The sequence below is a fragment of the Pelodiscus sinensis genome, chromosome 22, assembly GCF_052426305.1.
Source record: "Pelodiscus sinensis isolate ZL-2025 chromosome 22, ASM5242630v1, whole genome shotgun sequence".
Lineage (NCBI taxonomy): Eukaryota > Metazoa > Chordata > Testudines > Trionychidae > Pelodiscus > Pelodiscus sinensis.
This window is the reverse complement of record NC_143073.1, coordinates 24,859,348-24,880,142: the sequence shown is the minus strand read 5'-3', so window position 1 is coordinate 24,880,142 and position 20,795 is coordinate 24,859,348. Positions and strand designations below refer to the sequence as shown.

At 56.7% G+C, this 20,795-nt stretch overlaps 2 protein-coding genes across 2 annotated transcripts in view; both read left to right on the top strand.

Annotated features, from left to right (window-relative positions):
* Nucleotides 1–20,795, top strand: part of LOC149521872 (uncharacterized) — a 465,443-nt gene that overhangs the window by 215,117 nt on the left and 229,531 nt on the right. The gene's annotated exons all lie outside the window — the stretch shown is intronic.
* Nucleotides 1–20,795, top strand: part of LOC149521875 (guanylate-binding protein 1-like) — a 41,447-nt gene that overhangs the window by 11,622 nt on the left and 9,030 nt on the right. Inside the window, exons 2-6 of the mRNA XM_089772701.1 lie at nucleotides 5,307–5,516; nucleotides 5,652–5,779; nucleotides 8,626–8,735; nucleotides 11,275–11,480; nucleotides 17,913–18,158. Coding sequence (XP_089628827.1) covers nucleotides 5,307–5,516; nucleotides 5,652–5,779; nucleotides 8,626–8,735; nucleotides 11,275–11,480; nucleotides 17,913–18,158 — 900 coding nt within the window. The remainder of the gene's footprint in view (nucleotides 1–5,306; nucleotides 5,517–5,651; nucleotides 5,780–8,625; nucleotides 8,736–11,274; nucleotides 11,481–17,912; nucleotides 18,159–20,795) is intronic.

Sequence of the window (20,795 nt, the reverse complement as noted above, 5' to 3'; positions counted from 1 at the left end):
GGGAGGAGGTTGGCTGAGAGGGTCTCTTGTGACTCTGGGACCTTTCTGTGATGCTTTGTTCATCCACATATCTGGGCAGAGGTCCTCTTGGTGGCATTTGCTTGACACCTTGGACTAGCTGTGGGTGCTGGCAGGGTTCTCTGCTCAGTGTTCCCTTCCCATTCTCTTGTTTGGACCATTTTGGTTGTCCCCCATAATCAGTTGCGTTCCTGGGCTCAGTGGATCCTCCCCCAATGTCGGGGGGAAGGGAGGGGAGTCCTTGTAACACTTCCTTGCAATCCAATAAGACCCTTCTCCTCCAGCCATCTCACCTGACCCTGGCACAAGGGATAACTGCCCCCGGCAGGAAGAATGTCTGGCCTGCTTGGGACACGTCTGTCAAGTGGAACAGGAACAGGAACGGGCATGCTCTGAAAGGGGAAAATAACCAACCAGTGGTAGGTCTGCAAAGAGCCGTGTGAGCCAGAGCTGGCTGGGACTGAGCTCCAGAAACTCCAGGCTCGGCCATTCCTGGCCCCAAACTCTGCACTTACCGTGCCGGAGATGTAAGTTTAAAAAAGCCGGTTTGCTGTGCTGGGGCGTGAGCTCTCTCTGCCGTTCTCAACACAGCTGCATCCACCAGGGCTGTAGCCAGGGCAGGGGGAGGGGCAGCTGCCCAGGCTGCAAACCAGCAGGTGGTGGGAAAGTGGGGCAGACAAACGCAATGTTTGGGGTAGAGGCCTGTAGTGGAATTGGGATCCTGGGAGTCCTGTCACCAAACCGTCCCCGTGACACCCGTAGCTCTGTGACACCCGTAGCTCTATGCTGCTGGTCGTGGTGCAGCTGCTTTTCTCTGACCACCCAGCGCTGAAGGCAGGGCAGCTGCCAGCAGCACAGAGCTCAGGGCAGGAAACCACGTACCCAGCCACCTTTGCTCCTGTGCTGCTGCCTTCAAAGCTGGGGATTCATGTTGCCCGCAGCATGCAGGACGGTTGCGTCAGTCCCACCCCTGCACCACCTCTGCAACACCCGCTGCCACCTGCACCTTGTGCCCACTGCTCCGGCCGGAGGGTTGTAGGACCCAAGGGATCCTGGTCCCACAGCCACAATAGCAGGAGCAGCTAGAAACTCGGTGGCGGGCGGGTAGGAGTGGGGATTGTGGGAGGAAGGGAGCAGGAATCCAAACCGTTCTGTGCAGGTGCCAGCAGGGTTCACGATCTAATCACTCACCCTGGGGGTAAAATGCCTCGGGATGGCGCTGGCAGCAGAGGGCGAGTTGCTTCGTGCACAGGAGAGACTCAAGCAGCAGCGTTCACCATTCCACTGCCACCGCCACGTCATTCAGCTGCCAGTGAGAGGTCCCTGGGCGCTGTTGGGTGACACGTTAGTGTCAGCGCGTCACACACCAACTACCAGTTGTGGTGGGATGAGGAGCGTAATTACTGTGTGCCACAGAGTCACAAGGTCAGAAGAAGTCGGGGCACAGAAATTCTGGGTGTGTGTGGGGGGGGTGCTGTTGCATCTCCAATTTTGCCCAGGGATCCCTTCCCAGCCCCGCTTATGGATTCCTGCCTGCTGGCCTTGCCCATAGCCTCCGTTGCCAGACCTGATGCAGGGTCCTGGCTTTCAGGCTTCTGACCAGGGCTCCACTTCCAGACCCGTGCTCAGGGCTTTGCTGCTGGCTTCGAGATTGGGGTTCTGCCTGCCACCCCCTCCCCACTCACTGCTCCTGTCCTGAGCCTAAGCTGAGTTGTGGTTCCTGCCTCAGCCTCCGTACCCCATATGGGTGCCCCCAGAGAAACAGCACTGGCCAGGCCCTAGGTCGGAGGGAGGCAGACACAAGTCAAAGGGCTGGCTATTGGCACAGGCTCACAGGCAGGGCGCCTGCTCCTCGCAGTGCTGAAGTCTGGGGAGTGGAAGCTAGATCCCAAACCATCCATCTGCTGGAGGCTCCGCCCTTTCCAGGCATCACCTCCCCACCTCTAGAGAATATGACAGCGAGTCTCTCCTGAACCAAGACGTTTTGTTGAGGCAATAGGCATCATTAGTGTTTGTGAGAATGTCAACAGCTCAGAAGAAGATACAGTCTCTTTTATTTGTACCAGGTAAATGTGAGAGGAAGCTGGGTGGTGAGGAAGCGGGAAAGGACTCAAAGACTGAAAATGACTCCAAGAAGAATGTAACACGTACAAGCTAAAATACACTATGAAGCACATTCCCTTATTCTATTTTCTGCAATATCGTAACAAATGCTATTGAGAACTGATCTGAAAAGGGTGGTATTCTGATGTAATAGAGCAGGCGTAAAGTAATATTTTACAGTACATTGGAGAAAGTGACTCTGTCTCCTCCTCAATGGTAAGTATCAGGAACACTGTATTCAGCGTGCGGCTTCCTCATATCATAATCTAAAATCAGGAAATGTTAGTTTGTGCCAGGAAAAAGGGCTGTGCCTGGAAGCGGATTGCATGTCCCAAAAGCAGCTGAGAAGAGACAGAAGCACCCGACACGTGTGAGCGGCTGGCTGGGTGTGCCCCTCCCCCCAGTCCAGGAGTGCCTGAACCCCAAGCATCCCACCCATTAAATATACTTGTTTAACATGCAAGCAAAAAAGTACCCTTTAAAACTTTCCCCTATTGTATCTGCTTTGTTTTCAATATTTCTAACAAATGTTACTGATTCCTGATTTCACTTAAAAAGATGGCAGTTTGATGGAAACTAGCTGGTTGTTAAGAAATAGTTTACTCTATATCTAAGAGCATTTACATGGCTCTTCAAAAACTCCCCCTAAATTGTAAGAGTGAGGACCATGAAATTAGGTATACAGCTTCCTCATATGATAGCTTAAAGCGAGGTAGTGGTTGGTTTGTGTCAGGGAAATAGGATGTGCCAGGAATGGAATTGCTTCTCACAAAATCAAACTGAACAGAGAGAGAATGAGTGATGCAGGTGAAAGGGGATTTCTGAATGTCCTGGTGGTGAGAGAAGCACCTCAGCAGCCCAACACTGTGGAATTTAATTTCAGAAAGGGGAAAATGAGGAGGTTAGTTAAACAGACAGTAAAAAGTACATGGCCAAACGTAGAATTTCTGCAAGCTGCATAGAAAGTTTTCAAAGTCACGATACTAGATGGTCAACTTAAAGGTGTACTCCAAATTAAAACTACAATACGAAAATTAATAAAATGCCAGCCAGCATGGCTTAGCATCCAAGTAAAAGAAGCGGTGAGAAATAAAAAGGCGTTGTTTGAAACGTAGAATTGAAATCATGAAGAGGAAAATAGAAGGAGCATTAACGGCCTCAAATATAGTGTAAGAGACTCCAAAAAGTGCCATCGTGGCTTAACAACCAAGTAAAAAAAGCAGTGAGAGATAAAAAGACATCTTTTAAAAAGTAGAAGTCAAATCCTAGTGAGGAAAATAAAAAGGAGCATAAACTTTGTCAAATTAAGTGTAAAAGTCATACATATAGTAGCCCAATGTCTGTGACTCTGTAACGCGGTAGCGTTACGTGTTGCCTCTGGGGGGCGCTGTTGTCTCCGCTGTGGTGGTCAGCTGACTTCTGTGCCGCTCAGCTGGGATGCTGCGGGGGAGCCCAAACGGCCTCTTGCTCCCCTGTGGTGGCCCGGCTGAGTGCCGCAGAAGTCAGCTGAGTGCCACAGCTGAATGCGAAGGGGAGTGGGGCGGTGACGTGCGGCGTGACAGCGGCTCCAAGCCCCGCCCCCTGGCTGTGCGCAGGAGGAAGGTGGGGGAACAAGGGGGAAGGTGGAGTGGGAGGACAGCTGGGAGGCTGCAGGATCAGTGCTGGGCTGAAGGGAAATGGTGCAGGGAGGCACCTGGAGCTCATAGGCAGCCGCTCAGCCGGGCTGCTGCGTGGGAGCAAGCGGCTCAAACAGCCGTTTGGGCTCCGCGCTCCCCACGCAGGAGGAGGAGGAGAAGAGAAAGAGAGACGGAGAGAGGCAGGAGACGGAGGAGAGCTGAGAGAGATGGGGGCGGCAGTAGGAGGAGGGGAGAGAGCGAGAGATGGAGCGAGAGACCAGAGGCTCAGGAGAGAAGACCGAGATAGAAAGGGAATAGGATGTGGAGAGACTTGAAAACCCCTTTTCATGATGGGCTCATTGGCTAATCTATTAAGAAAAGCCAGAAAGGAGTTTGAAGAACAGTTAGCCAGAACCTCAAAAAGTAATACCAAAATATTGTTACATACATCAGAAGCAGGAAGCTGGCTAAACAACCAGTGGGGCCCTTGGACGATCCAGATGCTAACGGAGCACTCAAAGATGGTAAAGTCATTGCAGAGAAGCTAAATGAATTCTTTGTTTCAGTCTTAATGGCTGAGGATATTGGGGAGATTCCCAAACCTGCGGCATTCTTTCAGGGGTACATCTAGATTACATCCCTTTTTCAAAATAGGGATGTAAATTAGACACATCGATAATGTAAATGAAGCAGGGATTTGAATTTCCTGCACTTCATTTACATAATGGCAGCTGCTTTTCTTTCCCCGCAAGCGGCTTTTTGACCCCCCCGCCCCGCGTTGTTTAGATGGAGATGTTTTGAAAATAAAGCCCCTTTTCGAAAGTTCCTGAAAACCTCAAAAGAGAGAGATCTTAGAGTCATTGTGGACAGGTCTCTGAAAACATCCACTCCGTGTGCAGCAGCAGTCACAAAAGCAAACAGATTGTGAGGAATCGCTACAAAATGCACACTGCTATCTTTGCATTTTACGTATCTTTTTCTGATACTTTTGTCAGAAGACTGGGCCACATTTTGGAAAAAAACCTTTTTCAAAATCCCCCTTCTTCCTCGTGGAACAATGCAGGGGCTTCCAAAAGAGCGCAATTGCTCCTCCGCAAAAAAAAGTGGAAGAGCAAACGCGGTCCCTAGACACGGTGGAGTTTTTTTGGGAGACCTCCAGTATCCGTCTAGCCGTACCCTTGGAGGCGGAGAGGGAGCTGGGGAAGGGATTGTTCTGCACTTCCCAGTGAGTGTCTGATGTTACGATGCTGCTTTCTCTCTGCATCGCCGCGCAACTGAACCGCTGTGTGTCTGGGAAGCACTCTGCTCCCTGGGGCTTGTCCTGCCTGGTCTTGCTCTCATCGAGGGGGCTGCTTCCCTGGGGAGCTGGGGTCCCCTCAGACCTGCCCCCCTCTGCCCTCTCCCTGGGGATCCCTGCAGCAGGTCTGCCTGGCTGGCTCAGTCTGTTTTCTGGAAAAGCGGCGAGGAGTCCTGTGGCACCTTATAGACTAACTGAAGTGTTGGAGCATCAGCTTTCGTGGGCAAAGTCCCACTTCGTCAGATGCACTTCGTCTGTTTTCTGGGTTGCAGGTCGATCCCGCTCACAAACGATGGCCCCAGGGTGGCGCATGGAGCAGCCCGTGTGCCTTATTGAGAGCGACAAGGGGGCCCTGCAGGTGAACCCCCAGGCTGTGAAGATCCTGGAGGCCATCGCCCAGCCAGTGGTGGTGGTGGCCATTGTGGGACTGTACCGCACGGGCAAGTCCTACCTCATGAACGCTTTGGCTGGACAGAGAAAAGGTGAGAGGCCTGGGCAGTGCCCCCCCGTCTCCCCACATTATTCCCTGCTGTTCTCTGGGGCTCACAGCAAACTCCCTCCCTCAGTCAGCCATCCTGTGTGTCTGCGTCTACACGGAACCTGTCCTCTCTCCCCAGGGTTCTCGCTGGGCTCCACCGTCCAGTCGCACACCAAGGGCATCTGGATGTGGTGCCTGCCCCATCCCCGCCAGGACGGCCACGCCCTGGTGCTGCTGGACACCGAGGGGCTAGGAGATGCACATAAGGTGAGCTGGCTCTGGTGGTGCGGAGGGAACAGGCGGTTCCGTAAGGGGAGCTGGCTCTGGCGGTGCGGAGGGAACAGGCGGTTCCGTACGGGGAGCTGGCTCTGGCGGTGCGGAGGGAACAGGCGGTACCGTAAGGGGAGCTGGCTCTGGCGGTGCGGAGAGAAGAGGCGGTACCATTAGGTGAGCTGGCTCTGGCGGCGCGGAGGGAACAGGTGGTTCCGTAAGGGGAGCTGGCTCTGGCGGTGCGGAGGGAACAGGCGGTACCGTAAGGTGAGCTGGCTCTGGCGGTGCGGAGGGAACAGGCGGTACCGTAAGGGGAGCTGGCTCTGGTGGTGCGGAGGGAAGAGGGGGTACCGTAAGGTGAGCTGGCTCTGGCGGTGCGGAGGGAACAGGCGGTACCGTAAGGTGAGCTGGCTCTGGTGGTGCGGAGGGAACAGGCGGTACCATAAGGGGAGCTGGCTCTGGCGGTGCGGAGGGAACAGGCGGTACCGTAAGGTGAGCTGGCTCTGGCGGTGCGGAGGGAACAGGCGGTACCGTAAGGTGAGCTGGCTCTGGTGGTGCGGAGGGAAGAGGCGGTACCGTAAGGTGAGGGGATGCCTGAGTTGGTAGGTAAGCTCAGTGTTCACCTCCCTGTGGCAGTTTCATTTGCCCTCGAGTCCCAGGGGCACTTGCTCTTTGCTCTTCTGCAGGAATCGGGGCCCTCAGGGGGCTCAGGAACATGCACAAGTCACTGGTGCGGGTAACACCCGTGTATCCGCGCACTAAGCCAGACTCCCCACGGCGCAGCGGCCCCAGGGCACCAGGGCAGGATCCTGCCCTACAGCCGAGATGGAAACGTGCTCCCTGTTCTGCAGCGGCTCTTCCGAGTGCCCTGAACCCCCCCTGAGGGGATGTGAGGCCTTGGGAGGGGCGGCCCTGCCTGGGGAGCGGGGTCCAGGGGATGATCCAGACCTGGTGGGTTTGGCCCAGGGGGCCGAGCTACGGGCCTCTCGTGTACGAGGGGAGGCCTGTTTGGTGGCTCTGACAGTGCTGGGGGCTTTGCACCCTCCGTGCGCCATGGCTGGAGTCTCACACACTGACGTGATCTGCGTGAGACTGAGCTCAGCTCATGCCCAGTCCCCCTGCCTCTGCGGATCAGAACGGCTGGAAAGCCATGGGGGTGAGTCAGACGTACAACCCAGCTCTAGAGGAGCTGATGCGCTAGAGCCAGGCACCTGTGCATGAACCGCAGGCAGGGTCCCAGCCAGCCCACCTCAGAGACCGTGTGGCTGCCGGTCATGGATCCAGAGCCGCCCCAGGAGTGGTGCCTGTGAGTCCTGCCCTTGGCAGCCTCTGTGACAGTGCGAGGTGCCCAGGTCGTGGCTCTCCGCCTGGGTCCTGCCCTGGGAGGCTGGGCCTGAGACCAAAGCGAGCGGTTTCTGAGCCGTTACTTCTGCGTGCTGCAGTGCTCAGGCAGCCTCAGGTGTCACATTCCCAGCACGGCGAGGGAACAGCATCTGGGCAGTAAGGAAAAGGCTCCAGGGAGCAGCAGCACCCGAGGGAAATGGAGCCGCCTGCCTCTCTGGCTGTGGTCAGATCCCAGCTTTTACAGCAGCCCCCTCGCTGGACCCCCTGGGGTCAGGCCTGTCCCTCCCCCACCCGCTGGGCGCTAGTTGGGAGGGGGGAGTCTGGAGAAAACGCCAAACTCACGTGGCCCCTTTGAACCTGAAGGGATGTTCCCTCCACCACCGCGGCTCCAGAGAAAGCAGGCAGCACACAGGGGAGAGGAGACCTTGTAACGTTCGACTCAAGCCCCCCCGACAGTGTCCACGGCCCCTTCCCAGCCCTGTGGGAGGAAACCCTGGCCCAGCGCTAACTGTGCTGGGCCAGCGTCCCACGGTTGATTCAGGGAGAGGAGCCGACGGGCCTTGGGCACAGTGGGGTGGGCCCGGCTCCTGGAAGGGGTGGGCCCCGGGTGGAAGGGGCAGTGCCGGGTCACAGCCAGCCCGCCCTCTGTGCTCTCCCCTCAGCCCTCAGAGTCACACCGTGCACACACCATGGCGCTCCAGCCGTGGTAGGGGCAGCGTTCGGGTGCTGTGGACCTTTGGGTGGGTCCCGGGGCTCAGCCAAAGGAGCTGAATGATTCTGGGCGGGACAGCAGAGGCCGTGACACAGGCTCTGGGGTCTGGAACCCGCAGACCCGCCTCAGGTGGCTCTCGGGACAGCCCGGGTCCTGCCCTGGTGAGCGGTTAATGGGACAGGCTGGCACTGCCAGCAAAGCCCAACCCTGGCCCCTGCCGACAGACCCAGCCCAGCGCTGGCGGATGGGGAGGGATGAGAACGGCCAAAGTCGAGAAAGGAGCTTCTCCCTGGGACCCTCCTGCCAGGTGGCGCCAGCAGCACCCAGGGCCGGGCTGGGCATCTCAGTGCCCCTGGGCAGCCATGAAACACAGACCAGCGGGAGCCCCCAGCCCGTAACCCGGGCTAATGACACACCCCTCCTGCCGCCCCGGAGAGGCAGCGCCCCCTTCACAGGCACCGCGCCTGGCGCAGGAACAAACTATAGTGAGAGAGCAGCCCCCACGTTACTCAGGCCACTAGCAGGGCTGATAACCACAGACCTGGGGGCAGGGCACACACCCCAGGGTGTGTGGGGCGCCTGGAGCCCTTCTGCACCTGAGGGTGGCAAGCTAGCAGCCAGCCTGCTCCCTATGGAGCCTGCAGCCCGGTCCACTGCAGGGTCCCCCATTCCCTCCTGCTGCACGGCTGGCCGGTAGGAGCCTCTCTCTGCGTCCCACTGGCAGGACACACACACACGAGGAGCCGCTCTCACCCAGCCCCTGCTCCCCCTGTGCCCCTTTCCCCAGGGCGACCTGAAGCACGACACCTGGATCTTCACGCTGGCCGTCCTGCTGAGCAGCACCCTGGTGTACAACAGCAAGGGCACCATCGACCAGGATGCCATGAGCAAGCTGCAGTATCCTTCCCGGCGGGGGGCTGCCTGGGGCTGGGGGAGGCTGCAGCTGCTGCTGCTGGGAGGAGGGGGGGGTGGTCCAGGGTGTGTTGGGCCTAGTAGGTGGGGTCCAGGGGTCTGTGCAGGCCCAGAGCCATCCCCCAAAAGCGGGTGTTTGGGCTTCCCCATAATGCCCACCCGGCGTCTGCTCGGCCTTCCCCGCGGCCCCCCCCTCACCGCTCTGGAGAGAAGTGACTGGTCAGAGCGGGGTGGGGAGTCACTGAGTGACCCCCCCCCAGGTACCCCTGGGGCTGTGGCAGGTTCTCACCCTGAGTAACTGGGGCGGGGGCAGCCCCGGTGTCAGATCGTCAGAAGCGGCTGGGCCTTGGCCCCAGGACCAGCTGACACGTGAGCCCGGGAGAAAGAGGACTGGGGGGATTGAAAGGAAAAGTGTCTCCTGTTCCCAACACCGCCCCAGGCGACGCACCCTGAGCCCCTCCCTCCCTCCCGACCTCTCCTCTGCTCCCCTGGGCGGGGCAGAGCCTGCCGTGGGGGCCTCTCCTCACCGCCCTGTGGGGGGAGCTGTGGGGGGAACCGTGAGGACAAGCCGGGGAGCAGCGGGAGAGCTGCAGAGGGTGCTGGGCAGGGAGGGGGCAGCTCCTGGGGCCCGGAGCCCCTCAGGCCCCGCTGGGAGGAGCCGTGTGGAGACGTTCCAGTGACAGCAGAGCCCGGGCCAGCCCTGCCGCCACGACAAGACCTGAGCTCGTCCAGGGAGGGTTGGGGCAGAGACCCAGCCTGGGCTGGGCACCGGGAGGGGCAGGAGGCTGACAGAGGCTGTTTCAGCCAGCAGGCCCCAGCGAGTGAGGGAGGCAGGGAGCGCACAGCCGGCTGTGACAGGGAGCGGGGCCGAGAGCAGGGGCCCCTATTGTGGGCTGGAGAGCCTGGCGCACGCTCGTCACGGGGAGACGTCCTGTCCCATGGGCGGGAGCCAGGCAGGGGACCAGCAGGGAGCCCCACAGCCTGCTCCTGGCCAGGGAACCACCTGTCTCCTCCTGGCCTCCAGCAGCAACGGGCTGGCGCTGTCCTGTGACACGTCCTGGCCTGAATCCACGTCCGTCGGGGTCTAGACTTGGAGACCCCGTCGTGAGCAGGTCCGGGGCTCAGGGCCGGCTCTAGGCACCAGCAAACCAAGCATTCTGGCCAGCCTCACCGCCCCATGTGGGCCTGCCTGTGGCTGCCCAGGGCAATGGGCGGGGCGCTGGAGCCGGCAGCCTGCAGGAGGAGCATGTTCTCTTGCTACCCCACTCGGCCACCTGGGAACAAGGGTCTGCGCCTCAGTGCGGGGCACGGAGGGAACCCCTAGTTCCCCCTCCCACTGCAGAAGCAGCCCCGGCCCCGCACCCCGAACTGGCTGGACCGTGCCCCCCCACTCCCCGCTCTAGCTCTCTCCCCTCCAATGCAGCACCCCGCCGGCTCCCCACCACCCAAACCCACCCGGCCCGTAACCCGCTCGGCTCTTCTCCTGCTAAGGTGTCAAGCCCAAGAGCAGCAGCGCTTTGGGGATCGGCGAGGGACCCATCCCCCGGCCCGCAGAGAGCTCAGAGGTTAGCGGGGCCCGACCTATTGCTGGGAGGGTGGGGGGGTGCGGGCTTCTCCTCACAAGAGCCCCGTGCAGCTTTCCTGCTCTGTGGACACGGAGAAGTGTGGGGGCTGGGGCAGTGTGTCCAGTGGGGCAGGCAAAGCCTGTGGCCACTGGGAACTGCGCCAAGGGGTGAGGCAGCAGCTTCCCCCTACCCCCCTCTGCGCTGGGGGTCGGGCTGGGAAGGCAGAGCCAGGGCGCTCCCGCTGCTGGGAACCTGGGTGGCAGCAGCACAAGAGCTGCTGCGAGTGGGTTTGGTTTGTCAGGAGGGGAAAGGTGTGGGGGGGGGCAAGGGGAGGCAGCTCCTGGGGATCGTCTGTGGGGAGACCCTCCCCCTGCTCCGCGAGGAGCTCAGACCCTGGTGCAGCCAGCGCCCCACCCAGAGCTCTGCCTCGCTCCTGCTCCCAGGTGTTTGCCCGGGGCAGCCAGCCATCTCCCCTACGCCGGCCCCTCAGCACTTCCGCAGCACCCAGCTAGGAGGGGGAAGAGACGTGTGTGTGTGTGTGTGTGTGTGTGTGCGCGCGCGCACTGTAGCTGCCTCTAGTGCATAGGCTGCCATGGGAAGGGTTGGTCATCGGTGCTCAGGGAATGACAGACGTGCCCTGGTTTTGTGGGGGGCGGGGTCCAATGTTCCCTCATCTTTTCCATCCATGTGTGGAATAAGTTTTTATGCGCACCGAGGCATGTGCAGACGTGCACCACCAGCAGAACCTAACTGTGGTGCTTTGCTAATCAGCTGGGTGGCTCTTGAATGTCTCCTGAGTGGCCGCACAAGCGCACAGCTCACAGGGCGACTGGTGGGGCCCAGGCACAAGGTGCAGCCGACACTCAGTGCCTGGCTGGGGCTGGTCTGGCTGCTTTACTCCCAGCCCCTGTCACCAGCATCCCAGGGCACCTGTCTGGATTCCTTAGCTGCCTGGCCAGCTTCGTGTCTGAGCTCTCGCAGCACATCAAGGTGAAGGGTGATGAGGCAAAGCAGGAAGAGGAGGAGACTGCGGCTGATACCGAGTATGTCAGCTTCTTCCCGAGCTTCATCTGGACCGTGCGGGACTTCACACTGGAGCTGGAGCTGGAGGGGAGGCAGGTGACGGAGGACGAGTATTTGGAGAGCACCCTGATACTGAAGAAGGGTGAGTGCTCGGCCGAGGGTCAGGACAGGATTGCTGGGAAGTGAATCAGGTCCCAGTGCGGAGGGGCAGTGGGGATGAAACTGCTCAGGGCTCATGGTCCTTTCGCAAATGCCAGGGCAGGGCCCACCCTGGGGTGTGCAAGGGGCTCGGAGCGACGGGCTCGGAGCGATGGCTCAGGTGTGGACGTTGGCATCTGTGTGAAAGTGGTTCCCGTTAACACTGAGCTGTGGATGGGGGAAGGTTCCACGTGGTGATGTCGTGAGTGTTTGACGCTCACGCGGAGCCAGGCTGAGCTCTGTGCTGACCCACGTCTGGCCTGTGCAGTGACATGGATCTGTGTGTCCGAGCGGCTGTCTGCAGGCGCTGCACAAACATGCTCTGGGGACTCACTTCACACCGAGGTGCGTCCATCAGAGAGTAGGTTCCTCTAAGCTCCGTGTCTCTAGTGTGTTAATGAGTCATGTGGGGCCCTGACAAAGGGTCACTAAAGGCAGGACAGACGACAGCTCCTGCTTCCTCTCAGCCCACGAGGGATGTTACCTGTCGAACATCGCTACTGGATTGCTGAGACTGGATTTGTTCTGAACAGTCCATGCTGACTGTGGCTTATTGCCTTGTTATCTTCTAGCTGCTCACAAACCGATTGATCATTTCTTGCACTGTGTTTCCAGGTACCAAATTTAAGATGGCTGGTCTATGTATTCCTGGATTTTCCTTATTCCCCTTTTTGTAGATGGCGCCATATTTGTCCTTTCCCATATTTGTGATTATTTACTGGTATGTCTAGTTCTTCCTGGTCACTCCCCACACTTCATGCACTGGGATACAGACCTCTGAGATAATCACTGGAATTCCCCTCTGTCCCGGCTGTTCTCTCCTCTGGCTGCAATTTCCCTCCTTCCCCCAGACTCGGACCAGTCCCCTGGTCTCTGTGTTTTTAACGGACCGTGGGCCTTTGTCTCCCGCCCCCACTGACTGTAGCTGACACTCTGCCCCACTGGCTTAGCCGATGTGTATGTGAAGATGCTCTTTCCCTTCGGTGGCACGTGGACCCCATTTCAATTGGTACAGGCCCTTGGCCTGCCCCTGCCACTGCCTGTGCAATGGGATGAGATGCAGAGACTCCTGTGAAAGCCGGGGGGCTCATGCTCTGTGCGGGCTCCGTGTGTGCAGGACCAGGCACAGAGCTGTGGCTGGACGTGCTGTGAAGCAGCTTCATGTTCAGGGCGGCTCTGTGCGGTGACGGACGCCCTGCGCCGCTCCCAGGGGACGCTGACTGGCCCCTGAACCCGAACGCAGACGGCTCTTTCCCTGGGCCACACGTGGGGAGAATCCGTGTGACGCTGGTCGCTAGGGCAGCGTTTGTGCGCTTCGACGGCTCCCTTTCCACCTGACACCAGCTCTCGTGTGTGCGCCATCCTCTGCCAGACAGCCAGCACTGTCGCCACGGCAACTGCAGTAGCGCTGCCCCCGGCGCGGTACCACTCACAGCGACAGCAGCAAGAGACGCGCCTGGGCTCTTCCTGCGCCGTGTCGCGAGGCGTTGGGCACCGCAACCGCCCCAGGGCGCCCGATCCCTAGTGGGACAGAGCTTCCTTCCCCAGCACCCGGCTTCCCTACCCATCCCCCCACCCCCGCTCAGGCTCCCCTCCCGGCCACCTTCTCCCCCCACCACAGCCACTGCAGCAGCCTTCTCTGTCGCCACGAGAGAGTAACGTGGCCCCTCAGGCCCCTCCCAACTCTGCCACAAAGACCCTTTGCCAGCCCCTCACGGGCCCTCCCTGCCCTGTCTGAGCCCCGCCCGAGGCTGCTTCTCTCACCTGCAAGGCCCTTCACAGCCGGCCCCTCCCCTGACCCCTCAGGAACCTGTTGGACCCTGACTCCCCTCAGCCAGTGCTGCCCTTGTGGCATTTCAACACCCCTCCGCCCCTTTCCCCGGCGCTTTCTCCCCTCAGCCACTGCTGTCCCCGCTCTGGACCTCATGTCATATCAGCCCCCCCCACCCCGGGTGTTTTCTCCCAGGCTGCCCCCCACTTGAAATGCTCCCACAAAGGTACCACACCAGCCACTTGTACAGCTCTCCGTGGGCCTATAGACAAACTGGACAGTGGTTCGGTGGCTGTGGTGCAGAAACCACTGCCGGTGATGCTGAGTGGTAGTGTCTCACATGGTTTCCTTGGGCTTCCTAGTCTGACTGTCCCCAGCTGCAGTGTCTTGTCTCAACCTGAAACAAAAGACAGGACTATGTAGCACTTTAGTATCAGAGGGGTAGCTGTCTGATAAACCATCACCTAATAAACCTAATAAACCATCTAGTTAGTCTTTAAAGTGCTACATAGTCGTGTTTTTGTTTCAGCTACACCAGACTAGCACGGCTACATTGCTATTACTTGTCTCAGCCTGAGATCTCTGGAGCAGTGATTAGCTTTCCGTTCAGTGTTTGTATCCAGCCTAATGTCACAGAGTCCTGGTCCATGCCTGGGTTCCTAGGTGCTGTAGTAACACAAAGAACATGAACAGTGGGTGTGAGATTTCCCAGAAGGTAAGTGTTTATAGTCTTTGGGTTACCTATTTACTTTTGGCTTGGCTTCTCCATGGAGTTTTCAACAGAAAGCCTCAGAGTTTGGGCTTTGGCTGAATTATTTTCTTCTCATTCCAGCGCTAGTAGTTTATCCATGTCCTTTTCAACACATTACCTGACCACACAGATCTTGGTGGGGAATAAAATCCTGCGAGATGTGGTGCAAGAGATCGTGCACTTTTTAAAAGTTTGTTGTGGAGTGACTGAAAGTGCATGTGCTGTGCATACAAAGCTTCTTGATGGAGGTGAGCTCTCAAACCCAGCTACGTCGAGACTGCAGGCTCGTGGAATGAGGAGTAACGGTAGTTCGAACTAGGAAGCCTATTTCGAACTACCTAGTTCGTGCCGCGTGTAGCCGCGCGGCACGGGGTTTGAACCAGCCGGGATTTAAAAATGGCGGCACCCAGTTTATGCAAATGAAGCCCGGGAAATTCAAATCCCGGGCTTCATTTGCAAGTGCGGTATGCCTACATTACCCTGCTAGTTCAAACTAGCGGGGTAGTGTAGACATACCCTTGGTTAGGTCCAATAATGGTGTCAGCAGAGTGAATATGTGGACAAAGCTGGCAACGGGGTTTGTTGCAAGGGAAGGTACCAGGGTTGGTGTTAGTGTGGTATGTCCTGTGGGTGTTGATAAGAATCATCCTGAGGTTAGGTGGTTGTCTATAGGAGACTATGGGTCTGTCTCCCAGAGCTCCTTGGAGTTTAGTGTCCTGTTCCAGTATAGGCTGTAATTTATTGATAATGTGTTGGACAGGTTTAAGTTGGGGGCTGTACGTGATGACAAGTGGTGTTCTATTGTTGGTTTTCTTGGGTCTGTCTTGTAGTAGATGGTTTCTAGGTATTCGTTTGGCTCTTTCAATTTGATTTTTTATTTCTCCAGGTGGGTAGTTGAGATTTATAAATGCTTGGTAGAGATCCTGAAGTTTCTGGTCTCTGTCAGTGGGATTAGAGCAGATGCGGTTGTATCGGAGGGCTTGGCTATAGATGATGGATCGTATGGTGTGTGCTGGATGGGAGCTGGAAGCATGTAGGTAACTGTATGAGTCAGTGGGTTTTCTGTAGAAAACTACTGACTTTAGGGTTTAAAAGAGAACTAGATCAATTCATGGAGGTTAAGTCCATAAATGGCTATTAGCCAGGATGTGTGAGGAATGGTGTCCCCAGCCTCTGTTTGTCTGAGGGTGGAGATGGATGGCAGGAGAGATCACTTGATCATTACCCGTTCGGTTCACTCCCTCTGGGACACCTGGGCCGTGTCCAGACTCAGGGGTTTTTTCGGGAAAAGTAGCCTTTTCCCGAAAAAACGTCCCCTGCGTCCAGACTCAAGCCGCGTTCTTTCGAAATTATTTCAAAAGAACGCGGCTTTTCTTTCGATGGCGGTAAACCTCATTTCACGAGGAAGAACGCCTTCTTTCGAAAGTTCCTCTTTCGAAAGAAGGCGTTCTTCAATGTAAAGAGGCCGTCTTCGAAAGAGAGCATCCAGACTCGCTGGGTGCTCTCTTTCGAAAAAGCGGATTTCTCTTTCGAAAGATCCGCCTGCAGTCTAGACATAGCCCTGGTGTTGGCCGCTGTCGGCAGACAGGACACTGGACTGGATGGACCTTTGGTCTGACCCAGTGTGGCCGTTCTTATGTTCTTATGTTTCAAAATCTTTATGGGGACTCTTCAGGTGGTGGGGTGGGCTGACCACTAGGCACTCGGGCCTTCTGGGCATGTCACCTGCCACATTATCTTATCCTGGTTTGTCAATCTCATCATCTGATTCCTGCTCTCCAAGGGTATGTCTACACTACAAAGTTAGTTCAAACTAACGGACGTTAGTTCGAACTAACTTTCATAGGCGCTACACTAGCGCTCTGTTAGTTCGAATTTAATTCGAACTAACGGAGCGCTTAGTTCGAACTAGGTAATCCTCATTCCACGAGGATTAAGCCTAGTTCGAACTTACTAGTTCGAATTAAGGGCTGTGTAGACCCTTAATTCGAACTAGTGGGAGGCTAGCCCTCCCCAGGTTTCCCTGGTGGCCACTCTGGCCAACACCAGGGAAACTCTATTGCCCCCCTACCGGCCCCGGACCCCTTAAAGGGGCACGGGCTGGCTACGGTGCCCGTGCCAGGTGCAAGCCTGCCAGCACCCAGCCAGCAGACCCTGCACCTGGCACGGATCGAACCACCCACCCGATGCCCCCCAGTCCTCCCCCTCTTCCCAGGACCAGTCTGGCGGCTCCTGGGAGCTTGCCCGGGACCGCAAGAGGCGGGCACCCGCCTGGGCTAGTGCGGACATCGTGGCCTCGTCCACAATCTCCGCACTAGGCACAGGAAAGTGGCCAGCTTGGGCAGGAGAGCTGCCAGCCTGGACACCCAGGAGCAGGAGTGCATGAAAATCAGAGTGGTCCAGTGAGACCCCTGAGCTTAGAATGGCCGTACTGGGTCAGACCAAAGGTCCATCTAGCCCAGTAACCTGTCTGCTGACAGCGGCCAACCCTAGGGACCCTGGAGGGGATGGACCGAAACAATGACCAAGCCATTTGTCTCGTGCCATCCCTCTCCAGTGTTCCACAAACCTTGGTCAGGGACACCACTCCTACCCCCTGGCTAATACCACTCCATGGACCCAACCTCCATGACTTGATCTCACTTCCCTTTAAACTCTGTTCTAGTTGTAGCCTTCACAGCCTCCTGCAGCAAGGAATTCCACAGGTTGACTCTTTGCTTTGTGAAGAAGAACTTTCTGTTACTAGTTTGAAGCCTGCTACCCATTCCTTTCCTTTGGTGTCCTCTAGTCCTTCTTTATGGGAACTCATGAAGAACTTTTCTGTATGCACCCTCTCCACCCAACTCCTGCTTTTAGAGACCTCTATCCTGTCCCCCCTCCGTCTCCTCTTTTCTAAGCTGAAAAGTCCCAGTCTCTTTAGCCTCTCTTCATATGGGACCTGTTCCCAACCCCTCATCATTGTAGTTGCCCTCCCCTCTCCCAGCCTCTCTCTTCCCCTCTACCACCTCCTTTTCCCAGTCTCCCCCAGTTTTGTTCAACAAAGACAGATTCCATTTTTGACCACAATTGTCCTTTATTTTGTACATCAAGAAAAGGGGCTAGGGAAGGGTAAGTGGAAGGAGGTGAGGGAGGAATGGGGTACGAGCCCCAGAAGGGGAGGACTGGGCTGGCTCTGCGGGTTTTTCAGTGGAAGCTCTCCTGCAGCCCCTCCGATTGCCCCCTCTCCCTGGATGGCAGCCTGCGGCAAGTGCAGTCGGGCTGATGGCCGAGTGGTGTGATGTGCCCAGTGTGGGCACTCCGGGCAATCCAAGCCAGGACTGCTTTGCAAGTGGGGCACCCCTGAGAACTGTCTGACCTGGGTGGGGGTCGGGACCCTTTAAGCGCAGCCCTCGGCTAGCCTGAGACAGCATTTCCACGCTCTAAGTCCTCCTCTGATGCCCTGCCGGCACTGCTTCCGGCCATCCTTAACCTCGGTTCAGAGTCCACTTAATGTGGACATGCTAGTTCGAATTAGCAAAACGCTAATTCGAATTAGTTTTTTAGTCTGGATCTGTTAGTTCGAATTAGCTTAGTTTGAATTAACTAATTTGAACTAAGTTAGTTCGAATTAACGTTGTAGTGTAGACGTACCCCAAGTGTTTAGTTGGGAAGGCAGGAACTGAAGGGGCTGAGTTTGGGGTAAAGCCAGAATCGGCAGGGATCTGCCTTTGAGTGCCAACAAGCCAGCAGCCAGGACGGGTGCACGGATGCTCTGCTGGGAGATAAAACCGTCCTGTTCTAGACTGTTTGAATTCACTTCTCTCTCTCTCTCGCTCTCTCCGCATTGCTGGCTGCTCCCTTCTCTTTCGGTGCAGGCCGGAGCATGGAGGTGTTGAGTTACAATGCACCACGCCAGTGCATCCGCGAATACTTCCCCACGCGCAAGTGCTTTGTGTTTGTCCGGCCAGCCGGCAGCGAGAGCGACATGAAGCAGCTGGAGTTGCTCCCTGACAGCGCCCTGCAGCTGAAGTTCCTGGAGCAGAGCCGCAGATTCTGCCAGTACGTTCTCCAGGAGTCGAAGGTGAAGATGCTGAAAGGAGGCCACCCCGTCACCGGGCAAAGTGAGTCATGAGCGGGAACTAGCAAACCAGGGGAATGTCTGTGCAGCCGGGCTGCCCCCTCCCCAGGATAAGGCCGGGAGAGCAGGTCCTCAGGCTCCAGGGACTGACGCGAGGGTAGAATATTCCTTCCAGTCCCTAATGCCACCTCTCAGCTCCATTGGCTGGATTTGAAGGGGGGAGCAGCCCTCGAAACCTGCCCCTCCTCTCAGCACCTGGAGCAGATGGGCACAGAGAGCTGCCAGCTACTTTGAACAGCATGGGACTGCTCTGAATCTGGTGGGTGCCATGTGCCTGAGGGCCCAGGCAGGGTGGGCCACGTGCTGAATTGGGTAGCCCGTGGGCCAGATCCAGTAGCTTGGTGTACCACTGTAGGGCTTGCCGTATAGACGGGGGCGGGGAGGTCTGGCCATGGGCCCGGTCTGCAGCTGGTATCTTGGTGTAGCTCTGCTGGAGTCAGTGGGTCCGATCCCCCGGCGATGCAGCCCTAGGGTCAATTGATGTGGTTCCATGGGCTGCAGGAAGCCAGATCCCCCAGCAGTAACAGCGCAGCTGTGTTATCTGAGGGTATATCTACACTACAGCACTATTTCGAATTAATTTAATTGGAAATAGTTAATTCGAATTAAGCTAATTCGAAGTAACACATCTATACACAAAAACTAGTTCAAAATAGCATTTTGCTATTTCAAAATAGCGTGTCCACACTGAGTGGACCCTGAACTGAAGTTTAGGCTGGCCGGAACCAGTGCCAGCAGGGCATCAGGTTAGGACCTAGTGTGTGGGGCTGCTGCCTGAGGCTAACTGAGCTCTGTGCTTAAAGGGACCCTACCCCCACCTCAGACAGACAGTTCTCAGGGTTCCCCGCTTGCTTGTCTACCTCAATGAGGGACAGCAAAGCAGCCCAGTCTTGGAGTGCCCTGAGTGCCCGCACTTGGGACACCGCAGCACTCGGCCACATGGAGCCAGAGCTGCCCCTGGGCACGCCGGTGCATCTCGTGGGGTTGTTGCCATCAACCCAACTGCACTCACTGCAGGCTGCCATCTGGGGGGTTCATCAAGGGGCTGTCAGGATCCAGGAGGCCCTGAGGGATAGTGCCTACCCCAAGGAGCCCTCAGAGCCTCCCCAGTCCTCCCCACTGGGGGCTTGTGCCCCATTCCTCCCTCATGTCCTTCCACTTCCCCATCCCTAGCCCCGCTTCCTGATGTCAAATAAAAGACACATATGTTCAAAAAAAGAAACTGGGTTGGCTTGGAGGTGGCACAGGCACTGTGGCCAGGGTCTACCCCTTTAATGACTCTGGGGCCAGGGGAGAGGAGAGTAAGTTTTCCTGGTTGTGCCCAGAGTGGTCACCAGGGCTCCCTGGGAAGAGCTGGAGGCCCCCTATTTCAAATTAAGTGTCTACACAGCTCTTAATTCAAAATAGCTATTTCGAATTCGGTGTTACTCCTCGTAGAATGAGGTTTACCAAATTCGAAATAGGGGCTCCGTTATTTCAAATTTATTTCGAAATAGCGGATTGTCACATTACCGAATTGGAGGGAAGCAGCCAGATCGCTGCTGCACCCCTAGGTGGGGGTGTTGGCCCCAGAAATTGGTATAAAAGGGAGCCATGTGGGGTATTGAATGGAAGCTTGTTGTTTTCTGATCCTGTGTACACTGTTTATGTGAGTATATAATGTTTGTGTGTGTAGGTAGGAATCTGTAATCTGTGTGGAAGCTGAATATTTCTCTGAATGTGGTTAAGCATGGCTATGGACAGGCTGAGTAGCGAGGCCCTGTGGGACAATGGCACTTGATGAGCCAAGGACACACCCAAAGAATGGGGTTTGTCAGCTGAGAGCAGCCAGCAGGGAACATAGAGATTGGCCTCTGACCAGATGACCTGCTGCATACAAGAAGAAGCCAGGAAGGAGGTATAAAGAGGCCATGTGGTCGACGCCATCTTGTTCTCAGCTCAGCACTTCATCCCAGAGGCAGCACTGCAGGGATCAAAGAGCCCGGAAGACCTGTGAACCCATCCTGATGCTAGGATGTGCAACAAGAACTTTTAAACCAGCAGCTGTAACATCTCTGCTAGAGCCTGCATCGAGAACTGGGAGATTCGGTGCATGTAACATACTATTCTTTAACAACCTGACTCTCAGGCTTTTCTTTCTTGTGATAATAAACCTTTAGTTTTAGATTCTAAAGGATTGGCCCAGCGTGATTTGCGGGTAAGATCCAGAGGGTAAATTGACCAGGGATCTGTGGCTGGTTTCTTGGAACCGGACAGAACTTGTTTGGGGTAGGTGGGATTGGGTGCTAGGACCCCCCACCTGTGTATAGGCCCGGGGCCATGTGGGGCACGGATATTGCTGGGGTGTCGGAGGGGTTTTGCTCGTGAGGCTTCAGGCAGGCTGCTGAAGCGCTCTGTGGGACTGGTATGTGGCCTTTTTGGAGAGGTCACCAGTCTGGGGGCTGTAAGGAGCCCCGGATTTGAGCAATTTGCCCTGAGCGGATGCCCTCAGCTGTGCCCAGACACGGCCCGGTCCGTCACACGGATTGCCTGTGTAGACGCTATTAAAGTTAATTTGAAATAAGTGCTGTTATTTCCAATTAACTTTGTAGTGTAGACAGACCCTGACTGAAGAAAGAAA